This window comes from Pongo abelii, chromosome 12 (assembly GCF_028885655.2).
Source record: "Pongo abelii isolate AG06213 chromosome 12, NHGRI_mPonAbe1-v2.0_pri, whole genome shotgun sequence".
NCBI lineage: Eukaryota > Metazoa > Chordata > Mammalia > Primates > Hominidae > Pongo > Pongo abelii.
Window position 1 is genome coordinate 43,046,071 of NC_071997.2, and position 17,128 is coordinate 43,063,198.

At 46.1% G+C, this 17,128-nt stretch overlaps 1 protein-coding gene across 1 annotated transcript; it reads left to right on the plus strand.

The window, feature by feature from the left end:
* Positions 1-8,876: 8,876 nt before the first annotated feature.
* On the plus strand, positions 8,877-15,072 carry IL1RN (interleukin 1 receptor antagonist). Its single transcript, XM_002811797.4, has 4 exons — positions 8,877-9,060; positions 10,898-10,986; positions 12,109-12,221; positions 13,714-15,072. Exons 1-4 carry the CDS (start codon positions 8,945-8,947, stop codon positions 13,927-13,929), a joined length of 534 nt encoding a protein of 177 aa, XP_002811843.3. The 5' UTR covers positions 8,877-8,944; the 3' UTR covers positions 13,930-15,072.
* The last annotated feature ends 2,056 nt before the right edge of the window (positions 15,073-17,128 follow it).

The following is a 17,128-nucleotide window of genomic DNA, read 5'->3' on the forward strand; positions in this document are numbered from 1 at the left end:
GTGGGTGGATCACTTGAGGTCAAGAGTTCAAGACCTGCCTGGCCAACATGGTGAAACCTCGTCTCTATTAAAAATACAAAAATTAGCTGGGCGTGGTGGTGCATGACTGCAATCTCAGCTACTTGGGTAGCTAAGGCAGGAGAATTGCTGGAACCGGGGACGTAGAGGTTGCAGTGAATGGAGATCACACCACTGCACTCCAATCTGGGCAACAGAGAGAGATACTCTGTCTAAAAAAATATATATATAAAGATAAATAAAATAAAATAAAATAGGCCTCTAATGAGTAGGCCATTCTCCTTTCTGGGTCTTACTTTCCTTACTCTCCTTTCTGGGTGTTAAGAGGAGGTCTAGGGGAAGCTGGACAACTCTTAGCTTGTAGTAAGCACAGTGGAAGTGTCAGCTCTTAATGGATCATGGACACATTACAAGCTAGGCGCCATGCTGAGCTCTTTACATGGTTTATCCCACTGAAACCTCTCAATAACCCTATGAGGAAGGACTATTATTGCTCATATTTTCAGAAGAGGAAATGGATATAGAGAGATTAGATAATTCGCCCATGGCCAGACAGCTAGTATAAGAGGAGGAGGTGGGTTGACTGCAGACAGTCTGTCTTCAAACCACTACACTATGCTATGGGTGCACAGAGACTTAATGAAATCATGGAGAGGGGAATTGCTTTGTCAACCACAAGCAGTCATTCTGGGGACAGCAGATCCTCCCCTGTCCCCCAGTGGGTACAATGGTCCCTGGTGGGTTGTGCTACAATGTTAGCCCATGGTCTTTATGTGTTTTTCAAATGTGTAAAGTAGGATGCTGGAACCACTCTTAGAACCAGATAGTGATACATTGTGAAGAAATAAATCTCTGTGCTTAAAAGTGGTTCATCCCAAAATATTTTGAACTGACACGCAATAGGTGCTACATAAATGTGTGTGAACTTGAATTGGATTGAATTCGGGAAACAAGTGCAATAAGCTTAGTGAAGACACCATGTTCCCTGGGTAGAGGAACCACATTCTCCATCTAAGGCCAGGAGTATGGGAGGTATCAATGTTTTCCCAGCACAGAACAGGGTGCCAAGAAGAGAAAAGTTGAGGGGATGCATACTCTGACTGGAAACTGGAAGGGTGAGAACAGAGGGTAAACGATAGAGATGGAACCATGTGCATACACTTTGTGTTACCTTGGGCTAGTCATTCATTTCTCTGGACCTCTGCTTTCTTTCTACACAATGGGGTCCCACCACTTCCCTTGCAGCTGACTTGTATGAAGAAGGAGGTGGAGGAGGAGAAGGTGAAGACAATGCTGACTAAAAGGGTAAATCCTTTTTAGGATCCAAGTTTGAAAACAATTTTAGGCTACTAGATATGAACAACATCTTGATTATGTAGTTTAAGGAAATTAAAGATGAATGGTTTAATTAAAAATTAATCAGAATGAAAATGATTGATTACTAATATATCTGCAATGGTTTATTTTCCTGAGCGGCAGACTCACTAAGGTTTTTGAATACTCCTGTGTGATTGCTCTATGTATGTATTATGTATGTATGCATGTATCTATCTGTCTATCTGTTGTCTAATAAAATGGATCACATCTCTGCTAATAAAAACAGACTACACTGGCAGAGTACAACTACAGTCATTAATTGTGCCTGCAATTTGCAGCAGCAGCCACCAGAGGTACCAGTGCCCTTTAAGGGTTCATAATTTAGAATAACCCAATTGTCTGAGTTTTTCAGGGACTGAGGGGTTTGCCAAAGTGTAGAACTTTCAGTAATAAAGTCAAGAAAGTCCTGGACAAACCAAGGTAATTGGTCACTCTAGTCCATAACCAGGTAAAGAGCTTTCCCTGTAACCTGTGTAAGGTTTTAGAATCAATTTCTTTCCTTATTACCAAAGTCCTCCCCAAATTTTCAAGCAATTATGAACTAAATAGTTACTCTATGAGATAGGAGTTCAGCCCAAAAGAAACACCATAAGAACAAATATAATTCTTGCTTCTGTTAACTATGCAATGAAGCAGAGAGAAAAAAGTCAGTGGCCTCTTTAGGAGGGCTGTAGTGTGGGAAGAAATAACAAAACTGGGTTTCAGTCCTGGCCAGGATCTGGAGCAAGTGAGTTAATCTTTCTAAGCCTTGAGTTCTTCTTCTTTCTTCTTCTTCTTCTTCCTCCTCCTCCTCCTCCTCTTCTTCTTCTTCTTCTTCTTCTTCTTCTTCTTCTTCTTCTTCTTCTTCTTCTTCTTTCTTCTTCTTCTTCTTCTTCTTCTTCTTCTTCTTCTTCTTCTTCTTCTTCTTCTTCTTCCTTCTTCTTCCTCTTCTTCTTCTTCTTCTTCCTCTTCCTCTTCTTCTTCTTCTTCTTCTTCTTCTTCTTCTTCTTCTTCTTCTTCTTCTTCTTCTTCTTCTTCTTCTTCTTCCTCTTCCTCTTCCTCTTCCTCTTCTTCTTCTTCTTCTTCTTTCTTTTCAAAGTGAAAGCAAGTTTATTAAGAAAGTAAAGAAATAAAAGAATGGCCACTCTATAGACAGAGTAGCCTGAACCTTGAGTTCTTCTATAAAGCCATTATGAATTTATACTCATTTTGAAAGTGGGTGTCAATATGTCTGTCCACTTTGCACAGCTGTTATGTCGACAAAAGGAGATCTGTGTGAAAGTGTAACACAGAGCCTAAACTACAACAGGTAAGCAACACAGTTGTCCCCTTCCCCATGGTGTCTGTTCTTCTCCATTTCCTCCTGCCTGCAGGGGGATTATAAAACTAATCATCAAAGCCAAGAAGGCAAGAGCAAACATGTACCTCTGAAAACACAAGATAACTGCATAAGTAATGACTTTCAGTGCAGATCCATAGCTAACCCATAAACTGCTGGGGCAAAAATCATCTTGGAAGGCTCTGAACCTCAGAAAGCATTCACAGTAAGTTAACCATCTATATCTGAGAGGAGAGTAGCTTCTTGTAGATAACAGTTGGATTACACACCATGTCCTGATCCCCTTCATCATCCAGGAGAGCAGAGGTGGTCACTCTGATAGCAGCAAGCCTGGAGGCTGCAGCTTGGTGGGTACAGGTACTCAAGGGTACAGATGTCTCCAAACCTGTCCTGCTGCCTTAGGGAGCTTCTAATAAGTTGATGGATTTGGTTAAAATTAACTTGGCTACTTGGCAGAACTGGGTCAGTGGGGACTAACAAAAAGAAGACATCAGATTATACCCTGGGGGTTTGTATTCCTTGTGTTTCTTTCTCTTCTTTGTACTAAAATATTTACCTATGACTGGGAAAGAGCAACTGGAGTCTTTGTAGCATTATCTTAGCAAAAACTTACAAAGTTTGGAAAACAATATTGCCCATATTGTGTGTTGTGTCCTGTGACACTCAGGATTCAAGTGTTGGCTGAAGCCACTAAATGTGAGATGAAGCCATTACAAGGCAGGGTGCACATCTGTCCACCCAAGCTGGATGCCAACATTTCACAAATAGTGCTTGCGTGACACAAATGCAGTTCCAGGAGGCCCAGATGAAAATGTTTGTACTGAAATTTGTTAAAGCTTCCCGACAAAGTAGATTTGTCAGTAAGGATTGTTTTCTGCAAGGGGGATGAAACTTGTGGGGTGAGCCATTTGGGCTGAGGAGGAGGGAGGTTGGAGCTGAGAAATGTGGAGACAATTTCCCTTTAGAAGGACTGAATCTCCCTGCCTCTCTGGGGTGCGGCAGCCAGCGGGATCCAATGATGTATATGTCTCCCCAGCTCCCCATTCAGTGATATCATGTCAGTAGCTTGAAATTATCCGTGGTGGGAGTATTATGTCATGGAAATTGGCAAATGGAAACTTTTATTGGAGATTCAATTGTTAAACATTTACCAGCACACCACTGCCCTGCCTTCAGAGTCAATGACCCCATCCAAGTTTAATCCATCTGTCCACTGTCTCCAACATGATCTTTATAAAACACATCTGACAACATTACCCTCTTATTCAGTTTTTTAAAAGATAAGTTTCCAGCTCATCGGGGTGGCTTTAAAGACCATTCTTTAAAGGCCATTCCTCCTCTGGACCTCACCCAAATTTTCAAATCACTTTTCCTACCCCTACCTCTAAATGCCTCTCAAACTCCAGCCATCCTGAATAATAAGACTTTTAAAAAGTAGATTATGGGCTGGGCACAGTGGCTCACACCTGTAATCCCAGCACTTTGGGAGGCCAAGATGGGTGGATCACCTGAAGTCGGGAGATCGAGACCAGGCTGACTAACATGGTGAAACCCTGTCTCTACTAAAAATACAAAATTAGTGGGGGGTGGTGGCACATGCCTGTAATCCCAGCTACTCAGGAGGTTGAGGCAGGAGAATCACTTGAACCCAGGAAGCAGAGGTTGCGGTGAGCCTAGACTGCTCCGTTGCACTCCAGCCTGGGCAAAAAGAGCAAAACTCCAACTCAAAAAAAAAAAAAAAAAAAAAAGTAGATTACATCAGATAACTCAGGCCTAGGTTGTTTATGACCAACTCTTCTGCTGAGAATAACTAGAAAAGCTAGAAAAAACATATTTCCAAAAGATCTCTTTGGAGGCATCAGAGAATGGCCAAGGCTGTAAGGAACTGCCTGAGCCCAGTGAGGTGGAGCCCAGCACTGGTGCCCTTTACTCCTGGGGACATGTGCTGGTTTCAAAAACTTCAGCTAAGCTTTTGAGCATTCATGGAACTTGGTGGGGGAGATAAAATTTGTACCTTAAATCCTGCCTACAAGGAGGGTCCCTGATAATCCCCACCCAATTTGGAAATCTGGGTCAGCCTTCACAGGTACTGAAGCCCTCCTCTGAATGATCTCAAGTCCTGCTAGGGTAGAGGTTACCTGCTTTTGAAAGGCTCCTGGCCTACCTGTGCAGCGAGAGCAAAAGTGAACCATCTCAGGGTACAAATAACAATCATCCAGAGCCTTGAATGACCTCTACAGTGCTTAATATATAGTGTTCAGCAGTCAATAGAAAGGAATTAGGCACATGCAAGATGACCTGTGTATTAGGGAGAAATAGGCAATAAATGCAGATCCAGCAGGGATTAAATCAAGGATTTGAATCAGCGGCAGCCCTTGAAAGAACTATGGAGAATATACTCAAAGATTTAAAACACAAGATTGGAATTTTTGGCAGAGAACTAACAACTATACAAAAAAGGAACCAAATGGAAATCCTAGAACTGAAAGATGCAATTAACCGATGTTGAGAAATAGCCAACATCTATTGAACACTTCCCATGTGGACAGCTGTGCTAAACGCTTTACAGGCTTCAACACAAGATGTGTCTCCTTACAGCAGTGCAGTGTCCCTCCTAAGACATGGACAGCCTGGTTTCCCTATCTCTCTGCTTCACGAAAACCCCTTTACATGGGGCTTAGATACTCCTGTTGTCTCTAGTGTCTGGTAGCACAGGGCTCAGCACATGGAAGGCACTAGATACAATTTGATGACCAGGACCTCCGATGAAAGCCATGGGTGCTGATTGGGAAGGCATAGTCCTTTATGTGCTGTGGTCTTAAAGCTTCATCCAGGAAGCAGAACTGGGGGGGTGCTGAGGACCCAGAACCGAGAATAAGATTAGTCAGAGATTTCCTGTGGGGAGAAATCATAAGGACGCCAACTGTTTGGGTGAGATAAGATGAAACCAAGAGTGGACTTGTGGCCAGAAGCGTGAGGAAGAGGGAGAGAGCTTCCTTTGTCCCCTTTCTTCCTCTCCCTAAGCCACAGCGATTGACAGCCCCCTCCTTTGGAGTCAGAGCAGGCTTGAGACTGGACTGAGAAAGGAGGGTGGGTCAGGATACAGAGCAGGAAGGCTGGGAGTGCAGGGCAGGAGCAAGGGGCTGGGGCATTCATTGTGCCTGATCTCTCCCACTTTACCTGGGGTAAAGAAGCATACACAAAAGCCACGGTGTGAGTATTTCCCAAGTGCCAGGGTCAGGGCATGATTCATCACGTGCAGCATTTCATTCAATCCTTATAGTAACTGATGATGTGGCTTCTGTTATTAGCTCTATCAGATAATGAAACTGAGACCAAGACAGGCTCTGCACATTGTGTGGGGTGGCCCAGCTTGGAAATGACACAGGGGGATTCAGACCTAGACTCCATAACTCCTGCCCCAGGGACCACCCCCACCCTCACCCTGTGCATGTCGACAAAGGACAGGCTGGGCCACTTCTCAGGACACAGCGGGGAAATGACACAGAGCAGGGAGGTTCCAGGAGCCCCGAGCATCTTTTCTCCAGGAGAATACTCTCTGAATTCAGACTGGGGTCAGAGAAACATTTACCCAGGAGCCACAGTGTGGGTGGGGCTTTTTACTTGAAACGCTGTCTGAGGGCAGTGGCCAGGATGGAACTCTCCACCCTACTTTGGCAAGCAACTTCTCTTCTGCAATCTGTAAGGACATTTTTGAGAAAATTATGGTTTTCCAATTCCAGAGGGCTGAAGAAAGACAAATAGGAGAGAACCTATCGTAGTCAGGTGCTAGCTGCCTTCTCTTTCAGAGGGTGTGATAATAAAGTGATACACTTGATTATTAACAAATACTTCAGAAATTTTAAACCCTAATATTCAACACACTCTGGAAGTGGCAAATAAGTAGACAGGTTCATATACATCATCTCCTTCAGCTAGTCCTCACAAAAACAAACAAATGAATAAACAAAATTCTTCTTTGGCCCTCACAGGAAGACACTATTTCTTGAACGTGTTTCAAAAAGGATGGGTGACTCACTCAAGGTCACACTGTTTATGAGGACAGTACAGGAATACAGACATGCCATTTTGCCTGAAAAATCCATCACCCAGTGAGGTGACACAATTTTGCAGAAATGTTCTATTTCCTCTGAAGGATACATTCTTTAAACCTTTGGGAAATTCATTCATAGTCTTCCTCCTTTGAAGGATTAACTCTTTGGACACAAAGTGTTTGATTCTGATTTGTTGGTTGGAAGATGTGTTGGTTGAGAGAAAGATTCTGATTTGTTAGTTGAAAATAGACTCATCAAGATCAACCGCTATAGTAGTAAATATTTTGACATTTTGTCTGTATTCCTGTGCTGCCCTCACAGGCTGCGTCACCTTGAGTGAGTCACTCATACTTTTTTGTTTGTTTTTGTTTTGGAGATGGAGTCTTACTCTGTTGCTTAGGCTGGAGTGCAGTGGCGTGATCTTGGCTCACTGCAACCTCCATCTCCTGGGTTCAAGTGATTCTCCTGCCTCAGCCTCCTGAGTAGCTGGGATTACAGGCACACGCCACCACGCCCTGCTAATTTTTGCATTTTTAGTAGAGATGGAGTTTCACCATGTTGGCCAGGTTGGTCTTGAACTCCTGACCTCAGGTGATCCACCCACCTCAGCCTCCCAAAGTGCTGGGATTACAGGTGTGAGCCACCGTGCCCAGTCCATCCATCCTTTTTGAAACACATTTGAGAAATAGTATCTTCCTTTGATGGCCAAGGAGACATTTTGTTTATTTGTTTGTTTTTGTGAGGACTAGCTGAAGGGGGTGATGTATATTAACCTGCCTACTTATTTGCCTCTTCCCAGAGTGTGATGAATATTAGGGTTTAAAGTTTCTGAAGCATTTGTTAATAAAGCCCGGGGCTGGAGGTCAGAAGACCTGGATTTCTCTGCACACCTTTGCCATCAGCAAGCTGTGTGACCTTGGACAGATCCCTTTTTTGTCTAAATCTTTCTGAGTCTTCTTGAAAACAATGCCAGGTTGGGATAGGATGATTTCCAAGCTCCCATCCAGCTCTAAAACACTGCAACCTATGCTTCTGCACCAGCACTGTCCATCCTGTAGATCATGCAGAAATTCTCTTCAACTTTTTCCTACCCATAAAATAGGAGCATGCTTACCTTTTTCCTAACGTTCCAGGTCCCAGGTCTAGAATATTGTAAGGAAGGAAGTTAATGTGTATCAGAGCCCATTATGGGCCAGAAGTTCTCCTCTTCCTCCCTACACCTGCTTCCTCCCTCCCTCCCTCTTTCCCTTCCTTCCTTCCATCTATCTGTGAAGAAGACATGATCACCCTCATTCTGAGAGTGAAGAGAGAGAGGCTCAACTAATGAAATGATTTGTTCGAGGTCACACGGGTGGCACATGGCAAGAGTGGCAGAGGTTGAATTTAGACCTATTCCTGTCCAAATGCTGAGTTTATGTCATCGTCCTGAGACCATAACTTTAAAGACGTAAGGTAGTGGGAAAAGAGTTGATTTCAAAGCACCTCTCAGAAGAACTCACTTTACATCAGGGGTCAGCAGATTCAGGCCAAATCCGGTCCATCCCCTGGTTTTGCAAATAAAGTTGTAGTGGAACACAGCTAGGCTTATTGATTTATGGATTGCCAATGTCCTTTAGTGAAACAGACAGCTGAACTGAGTAATCGTGGCGCACAAAACCTAAAATATTTACCATCTCGTCCTTTACAGAATGTTTGCCAATCTATGGTCCGGAGTCCAAGGCTATCCATCCTTCAAAGAACACAAAGTGACATGAGACTGTCCCATGTGTAGGGAGCCCTATCATTTTATTATGAAAAAACGGCCTTTCTGCTCAAATCTGTTTTTTAAAAAGTCAACAAACAGACTCCGGGTACCTGTCGGGCACAGTAGGGAGTTTGATTTCCATTGTGCTCTTCTTCCTAAGAACTCAATGAAGGGGAAATAGAAATCTCAATTTTGGGGAAATTGCACAGGAGAAAAAGGGGAGGGAATGAGTTACAACACTCCATTGCGACACTTAGCGGGGTTGAAAGTGACAACAGCAAGGGTTTCTCTTTTTGGAAATGCGAGGAGGGTATTTCCGCTTCTCAGAGTGGGGCAGGGTGGCAGGCGCCTAGCTTGGGTGAGTGACTATTTCTTTATAAACCGCAACTCTGGGCCCGCAATGGCAGTCCACTGCCTTGTTGCAGTCACAGAATGGAAATCTGCAGAGGCCTCTGCAGTCACCTAATCGCTCTCCTCCTCTTCCTTTTCCATTCAGAGACGGTCTGCCGACCTTCTGGGAGAAAATCCAGCAAGATGCAAGCCTTCAGGTAAGGCTACCCCAAGGAGGAGAAGGTGAGGGTGGATCAGCTGGTGATTGGCAACATATCACAGCTGCCAGGAGCTGCCAGGCCTCAGAGGGCCTGAGAACTGGGTTTGGGCTGGAGAGGATGTCCATTATTCAAGAAAGAGGCTGTTACATGCATGGGCTTCAGAACTTGTATTTCAAAATATCCCAGATGTGGATAGTATGACCGGAGGGCTGTCTTACTTTCCCAGAGACTCAGGAACCCAGTGAGTAATAGATGCATGCCAAGGAGTGAGACTGCGATTCAGGCCTAGCTGAATGTGCTGACAGAGAAGCAGAGAGGGGCACCAGGGGCACAGCCCAAAGGCCCAGACTGATATGAGCAATGCCTGTCTGTGCTGACACGTCGGAGGGTCCCGCTCTCCAGGGACATTGGTTTCCCCATCTGTGACATCTGTGACATGAGATTCACAATAACTCCTTGTGTGCCTTACAGGGTTGTTGTGAAAATTAAATGCACAGATAATAGCATAACAGTATTCTGTGCATTGTAAAGAGCCTGAAAACCACTGTGATTTGAAAATGGAATCAGGGCTTTGTGAGACCATCACTATTGTAAAGATGTGATGCTGATAGAAATGACAGGACTGCTTGTGCATGCCCTCTGCCTTGTAACATTCCAGCAGTGAAATCATGTTGGGGTGACTTCTGCCCCACTCTGACCTTTATGTTTGTCTGGGCCGAGGCTGCAAGTCGGGCTCTGTGGGTGTATGAGTGACAAGTCTCTCCCGTCCAGATATGGGGACTGTCTGCTTCCCCAGGTTGCCTCTCCCTGCTCTGATCAGCTAGAAGCTCCAGGAGATCCTCCTGGAGGCCCCAGCAGGTGAGGTTTATCCCTCCAGACTGAGGCTAAATCTAGAAACTAGGATAATCACAAACAGGCCAATGCTGCCACATGCAAAGCACTTTGGTTTGCCTGGCCACCCCTCGTCGAGCGTGTGGGCTCCTCAGAGCCACCTGATGAGGTGGGTACAGTTAGCCACACTTCACAGGTGAGGAGGTGAGGCACAGGTCCCAGGTCATGCTGGCTGGGGCTCTGTTTATTACATCTCACAGCTTTGAGTCCTGCTCTCAACCAGAGAGGCCCTTTACCAAGAAGAAAGAATTGGGACCCAGAATCAGGTCACTGGCTGAGGTAGAGAGGAAGCTGGCTTGTTCCCAAGGGCAGCTGCTCCTGCAGGACTCTGAGCAGGTCACCAGCTAATGGAGGAAAGGCTCTAGGGACAGACCCTCCTGGTCTAAGGCTCAGAGCGAGTTAGCTGCAAGGTGTTCCGTCTCTTGAAACTTCTAACTAGGTGCTGTGGTAGCCACTAGACTCAGGTGGCTATTTAAATTTATACTTAAATGAATGAAAATAGAAGAAAATTTAAAATCCAAACCCTTGGTCACACTATCCACATTTCAAGAGCTTAATAGCCACACGTGGTTAGTGGCCACCCTATTGGGCAGTGCAGCTATAGAAGATTTTTGCATCCCAGAAAGTTCTTTTGGATGTTGCTGCTCTACAGCATGCTTTGCTGAAACAGAAGTGCCTTCCCTGGGAATCTCAGTTGGCAAGCAAGTAAGGAGGGGAGTCAAATGTGGGCTCACTGCTCACCAGCTTTGAGGGCTGGGCCTGCCTCTTAACCAGTGTCAACCTCAGTCTTCTCATCCATGCATGCCATGGGTATACTAAAATACTATACCCCCGGAACAGCTGGATGCAAATTTGACAAGTTCTGGGGGACACAGGAAGGTGCCAAGCACAAGGCTGGGCACATGGTGGCTGTGCACTACAGCTGAGTCCTTTTCCTTTTCAGAATCTGGGATGTTAACCAGAAGACCTTCTACCTGAGGAACAACCAACTAGTTGCTGGATACTTGCAAGGACCAAATGTCAATTTAGAAGGTGAGTGGTTGCCAGGAAAGCCAATGTGTGTGGGCATCGGGTCACTTTGCCCCTCTGTCTGCAGCAGCATGGCCTGTCTGCACAAACCCTAGGTGCAATGTCCTAATCCTTGTTGGGTCTTTGTATTCAAGTTTGAAGCTGGGAGGGCCTGGCTATGAAAGGGCACATATAAGGGCAGCCTGAAGAGGGCGTGGAGAGGTAGAGTCTAGGTCAGGGGTCAGTGCCTATATGCACAGTGGTCCCAGGGCCACAGATGGGAAGGGCAAATACCAGAAGGCAAGGTTGACCGTTCCCTTCCTCAAGTGCCTATTAAGCCTCCATGTTCCTATGTTGTTCAAACCCTAACTCAATCCCAAATTAATCCACTATGTATAAGGCTGGGCTATGTCTCTTATTCCTGGACACCATACTCAGCCATATTCTGGTCCATGCATTGAACAAGCTGGATGACCTTGAAGAAGCTTCACCCACTCTGTTCCTCAGCTTTCTCTTCAGTGGGATTATGTCAGTTGGACAACAGGATGTGCGATTCTTTTAGCTCTAGCCTTCTAGGATGTTTTCACTCACCTGTTTGTTGTTGTAGGACGGTATTACCTCCACCTTCCCACCTTCCCTATTCCCTGGTTCTGTCTCCTGTGCCTCGCTCTGAAAGTGGATGAGACCTACCTTTCCTGTCCTGGTAGTTCTCCTAATGAACACACTGAAGCATGAGGAAGCTGAGATTTTTGTTGCTACATGAGAGCATGGAGGCCCCTTAGGGAAAGAGGAGGTTCAGAGACTCCTAGGCTCCTGTGGAGCCCCACTCATGGCCTTGTTCATTTTCCCTGCCCCTCAGCAACACTCCTGTTGACCTGGAGCACAGATATCCTGGGGAAAGTGAAGGAAAGATGGAAATCACATGGAACAACATCCGGGAGACTCAGGCCTCTAGGAGTAACTGGATAGTGTGCTTGGTTTAATCTTCTGTTTAGATGCAGACCAGGAAGATGAGACCTCTCTGCCCTTCTGACCTTGGGATTTTAGTTTTGTGGGGACCAGGGGAGACAGAAAAATATCCAGTGTCTCTTCATTATTGCTGCCTCCTCTTCTGTTAACCTGACCCTCCCCTCTGCTCTTCTCCAGAAAAGATAGATGTGGTACCCATTGAGCCTCATGCTCTGTTCTTGGGAATCCATGGAGGGAAGATGTGCCTGTCCTGTGTCAAGTCTGGTGATGAGACCAGACTCCAGCTGGAGGTAAAAACATGCTTTGGATCTCAAATCACCCCAAAACCCAGTGGCTTGAAACAACCAAAATTTTTTCTTATGATTCTATGGGTTGACTAGGATTAGTTGACTAGGATTCTGTTCCATGTGGTGGAACATGCTGTAGTCACTTTGGCAGCTGCATTCAGCAGAGTGCCTGGCTTGTGCTGGGCATCCAAGGTGGTCCCTCATCCTCCAGGCTCTCTTTCCATGTGATCTCTCAGTGTTTAAGAGTTAGCTTGAGCTTCCTTACAGCATGGCGGCTGACTTCCAAAAGGGATTATTCCAAAAAGAGCCTCAACGTGCAGGCACTTATTATAACTTCTGCCTGCATCATCCTATTGGCCAAAGCCAGTAATGTGACTAAGTCTAGCCCCTTGTGAGAGGAGACTGCATAAGAGTGTGAACACCAGGAGACATGTGTTCACACCACTGTAACCATCTACCACAGGACCTGAATCTCTGTGTGCTACTCCCTTGCTCAAGGGCCCCCTACCCACTCAGACCTGCTGTCTTCTAGCAAAGCCCATCCTCAGGACCTTTCTCTTCCAATCCTTATTGACTCACATTGACTAGTTGGTGCCCCACCCAGAGCCCTGTGCTCCTTTATCTCATGTAATGTTAATGGGTTTCCCAGCCCTGGGAAAACATGGCTTTGTCTCAGGGGCTTGCTGGATGCAACCTTAACCTCAATGTGAGTGGCCATACTGTGGCACTGTCACATCCCTCACCACGGACACTGTTCTGGAGGGTGATTGCCTGTTCTGTGAGGAGTGGGGATGGCTAGGACATTGCATGGAACACACCACCACCCCATCTTCTCAGAGCTCAAACCCTGACAGAACACCAGCTCTACAGGCCTTGGCTTCTGCTGATGGTGCCGTGTATTTACCAGACTTACTGGTCTGAGGCCAGAGTGGCCAGATTTCCCAAAGTCAAGGTATGACAGTGGGACAGCCTCTTTGTGTCTTTGCTATCCTAAGAAACCTGGGCCAGTCCAGGCGTGGTGGCTCACGCCTGTAATCCCAGCACTTTGAGAGGCCAAGGTGGGCAGATCACGAGGTCAGGAGTTTGAGACCAGCCTGGCCAACATGGTGAAACCCTGTCTCTATTAAAAATACAAAGCATTAGACAGGTGTGGTGGTGCATGCCTGTAATCCCAGCTACTCAGGAGGCTGAGGCAGGAGAATCGCTTGAATCCAGGAGGTGGAGGTTGCAGTGAGCCGAGATCGTGCCACTGCACTCCAGCCTAGGTGACAGAGCAAGACTCCGTCTCGGGAAAATTAATTAATAAATAAATAAACCTAAGTCCCAGAGCCCCACAGAGTGGCAGACAGGAGCACCTGGGGGCTTTTAGGGTATGGCATTTCCCCTGTACTAACTCTGGGCTGTCCAGAGGGCCATGTCATGGTGTGGAGTGGAGAGGGAGCAGCACAGGACTTCCTAGGCCTCAGTTCTCACCTGCCTGTCTTTTGATTTCCAGGCAGTTAACATCACTGACCTGAGTGAGAACAGAAAGCAGGACAAGCGCTTCACCTTCATCCGCTCAGACAGCGGCCCCACCACCAGTTTCGAGTCTGCCGCCTGCCCTGGCTGGTTCCTCTGCACAGCGATGGAAGCTGACCAGCCCGTCAGCCTCACCAATATGCCTGACGAAGGCGTCGTGGTCACCAAATTCTACTTCCAGGAGGATGAGTAGTACTGCCCAGGCCTGCCTGTTCCCATTCTGGCATGGCAAGGACTTCAGGGACTACCAGTCCCTCTGCCCCAGGGCTCCCGGCTATGGGGGCACTGAGGACCAGCCATTGAGAGGTGGACCCTCAGAAGGCGTCACAAGAACCTGGTCACAGGACTCTGCCTCCTCTTCAACTGACCAGCCTCCATGCTGCCTCCAGAATGGTCTTTCTAATGTGTGAATCAGAGCACAGCAGCCCCTGCACAAAGCTCTTCCGTGTCGCCTCTGCATTCAGGATCAAACCCCGACCAACTGCCCAACCTGCTCTCCTCTCCCCACTGCCTTCTCCTCCCTCATTCCACGTTCTCATGTCCCAGATCCATCAGGCCACTTGATGACCCCCAACCAAGGGGCTCCCACACCCTGTTTTACAAAAAAAAGGCCAGTCCATGAGGAAGGTTTTTAAGGGTTTGTGGAAAATGAAAATTAAGGATTTCATGATTTTTTTTTTTTGGTCCCCGTGAAGGAGAGCCCTTCATTTGGAGATTATGTTCTTTCTGGGAGAGGCTGGGGTCTTAAAATATTCCTGCATTTGTGAAATGATGGTGAAAGTAAATGGTAGCTTTTCCCTTTTTTTTCTTCTTTTTTGTGATGTCCCAACTTGTAAAAATTAAAAGTTATGGTACTATGTTGGCCCCATAATTTTTTTTTTCCCTTATAAAACACTTCCATAATCTGGACTCCTCTGTCCAGGCACGGCTGCCCAGGCTCCAAGCTCCATCTCCACTCCAGATTTTTTACAGCTGCCTGCAGTACTTTACCTCCTATCAGAAGTTTCTCAGCTCCCAAGGCTCTGAGCAAATGTGGCTCCTGGGGGTTCTTTCCTCCTCTGCTGAAGGAATGAATTGCTCCTTGACATTGTAGAGCTTCTGGCACTTGGAGAGTTGTATGAAAGATGGCTGTGCCTCTGCCTATCTCCCCCACCAGGCTGGGAGCTCTGCAGAGCAGGAAACATGACTCGTATATGTCTCAAGTCCCTGCAGGGCTGAGCACCTAGCCTCGCTCTTGGCAGGTACTCAGCAAATGAATGCTGTATATGTTGGGTGCAAAGTTCCCTACTTCCTGTGACTTCAGCTCTGTTTTACAATAAAATCTCAAAAATGCCTATATTGTTGACTATGTCCTTGGCCTTGACAGGCTTTGGTTATAGAGTGCTGAGGAAATTGAAAGACCAATGTGTCTTTCTCACCCCAGAGGCTGGGGTCTGGCTGCCTCTTCTCTGAGAGTTCTTTTCTTCCTTCAGCCTCACTCTCCCTGGATAACATGAGAGCAAATCTCTGCAAAAAAGATGTGGGGCAGCATTGTCCACAACAGCCTCTACTGGAGCACCCATCACAGAATGAATTCGTACATCACATATCTGCACACAACACAACGCTCTTTGGCAAAGAAAACGAATGAATTACAGCCAGCTGCACCTCACAAGACAGATGAATCTTACAAACATCATGTGGGTACAAGAATCACAAAAGCATGCATAGAGTGTGATTCCATTTCTATAAAGTTCAAAATGGGCAACATGGGGCTGTTGTGTGGAGGGCTGTGGAAACAGGTGATGCAGACAGAAGCAAGGCCATGCTCTCTCTGAAGGCCCAGTGAAGCTTGGCCCGTGGGAGACAGAGTGGCAGGCAGGAGCACCTGGGGGATTTTAGGGTCCAGACAACATTCTATTTCTTGGCATGGATGTAGTTAGGCAGTTTTTTGCAGGTATATTTTATTTCACATTACCTAGAAAATAAAAAGACTTGCCCCCCAACAACCAGGGTGTAAGGAAAGGAGCATCTGGGAAATTATGAGATTAGTGAATGGAGTATTGAATTTGGCCCCATAGGTGGGAGTGCAAGACCATGAGTGACCACTTATCAAACACACCTCAGTAAACAGTCAGGCTAGTGAGGAGTGTGGTGCTTTCACCTGCCCAGGTTGTTTCTGTTAGATTCTGGGCTTGGTCTCTGGAGTCCAAGAGGCAGGCCACAGTGAGGTCATGCACTTGCTGTCTGATTTTGGCCAAGTCACCTCCCTTTTTGGGGACTGTTCCTCATTTGTTTGAGGGGAGTGTTGATTTGGATGGGGATTTTCCAAACAGAGCTCTTTGGACCCTTCTCTCTGAGGTCTCTGGAAATGGGAAGCCCTGCAGCTCCCCTCTGCAGGGATAAATGGGCCAGGATTCATCCCTTGAACCCTGTTCCCAACAGAGCCCTCTGTTTTTCTCTTCTTTACAACTTGGACCTCCCATGGGACTTTGTTTGAAAGGGAGACTTCATTGCTAAAAGCAAACTAAACTAAGTAGGCTAAAAGGCAACAAACTGGAGAAAATGTTTACGGTCTTCTCTAGATCTAAGATCCTATGATGTTGAGGAGGTCATCAAACATCTCTGAGTTTTCTCTTTCTTGTATATAAAATGGGAGTAGCTGGCAGGGCAGGGCATGTGTCGTTGATATATTTTTAATCCTGGTAAAAGGAGGAGGTTCAAGGCAGAAAACTCATCAAAGCTTAATGACAACAATAGCAGCTAATATTTGTGAGGCTCTATATGCTGCCTCCCTTCATGTTACAGAAGATAAAACCCAAGGCTAAGACTCTTCATGCAAACTAGGTCAAGCAGCAAGCTACAGGTTAGGAACAGGCAAGGCATCAAAACAGTCACATGGGTGAACTCTGGGACTCTGCAGTCACACTCTGACTCTCCTGCTTGCACTGGGTGCTCATAAGCAAGCTAGTTAACACCTCAGAGCCTTGGTTTTCCCACCACTAAATGCAAATAATAGGCAATGTTGAGTTATTGCAAAGTTACTTAATCTTTGCAATAACCTTCTGTGGTGAGTGGCATATTATTATTATTATTAGTCCTAGAAGAGTCAGTGCTCAAAGGAATCTGCTTTAGAGCCTTATTGCTCCAAGTGTGGTTCATGCATCAGCAACATCAGCATGCTTCTGGAGTTAAAATGCAGATTCTCAGGCCTCAGGCTTGACTTACTGACTTAGGGTCATCATCTTAACCAGATCTCCCATGCACATTAAATTTGAGAAGTACTGTTTTAAAATGCATTAGCTGGGTGCGGTGGCTCATGCCTGTAATCTTTGGACTTTGGGAGGCCGAGGCAGGTGGATCACATGAGGTCAGGAGTTCGAGATCAGCCTGACCAACATGGTGAAACCTCA

Bases quoted from the DNA above. Each gene is read 5' to 3' on its own strand.
- IL1RN (XM_002811797.4), top strand. From the start codon at position 8,945: ATGGAAATCTGCAGAGGCCTCTGCAGTCACCTAATCGCTCTCCTCCTC. The intron at 10,987-12,108 runs GTGAGTGGTTGC...GCTCTTCTCCAG, and splicing joins ACCAAATGTCAATTTAGAAG to AAAAGATAGATGTGGTACCC. The intron at 12,222-13,713 runs GTAAAAACATGC...TTTGATTTCCAG, and splicing joins AGACCAGACTCCAGCTGGAG to GCAGTTAACATCACTGACCT.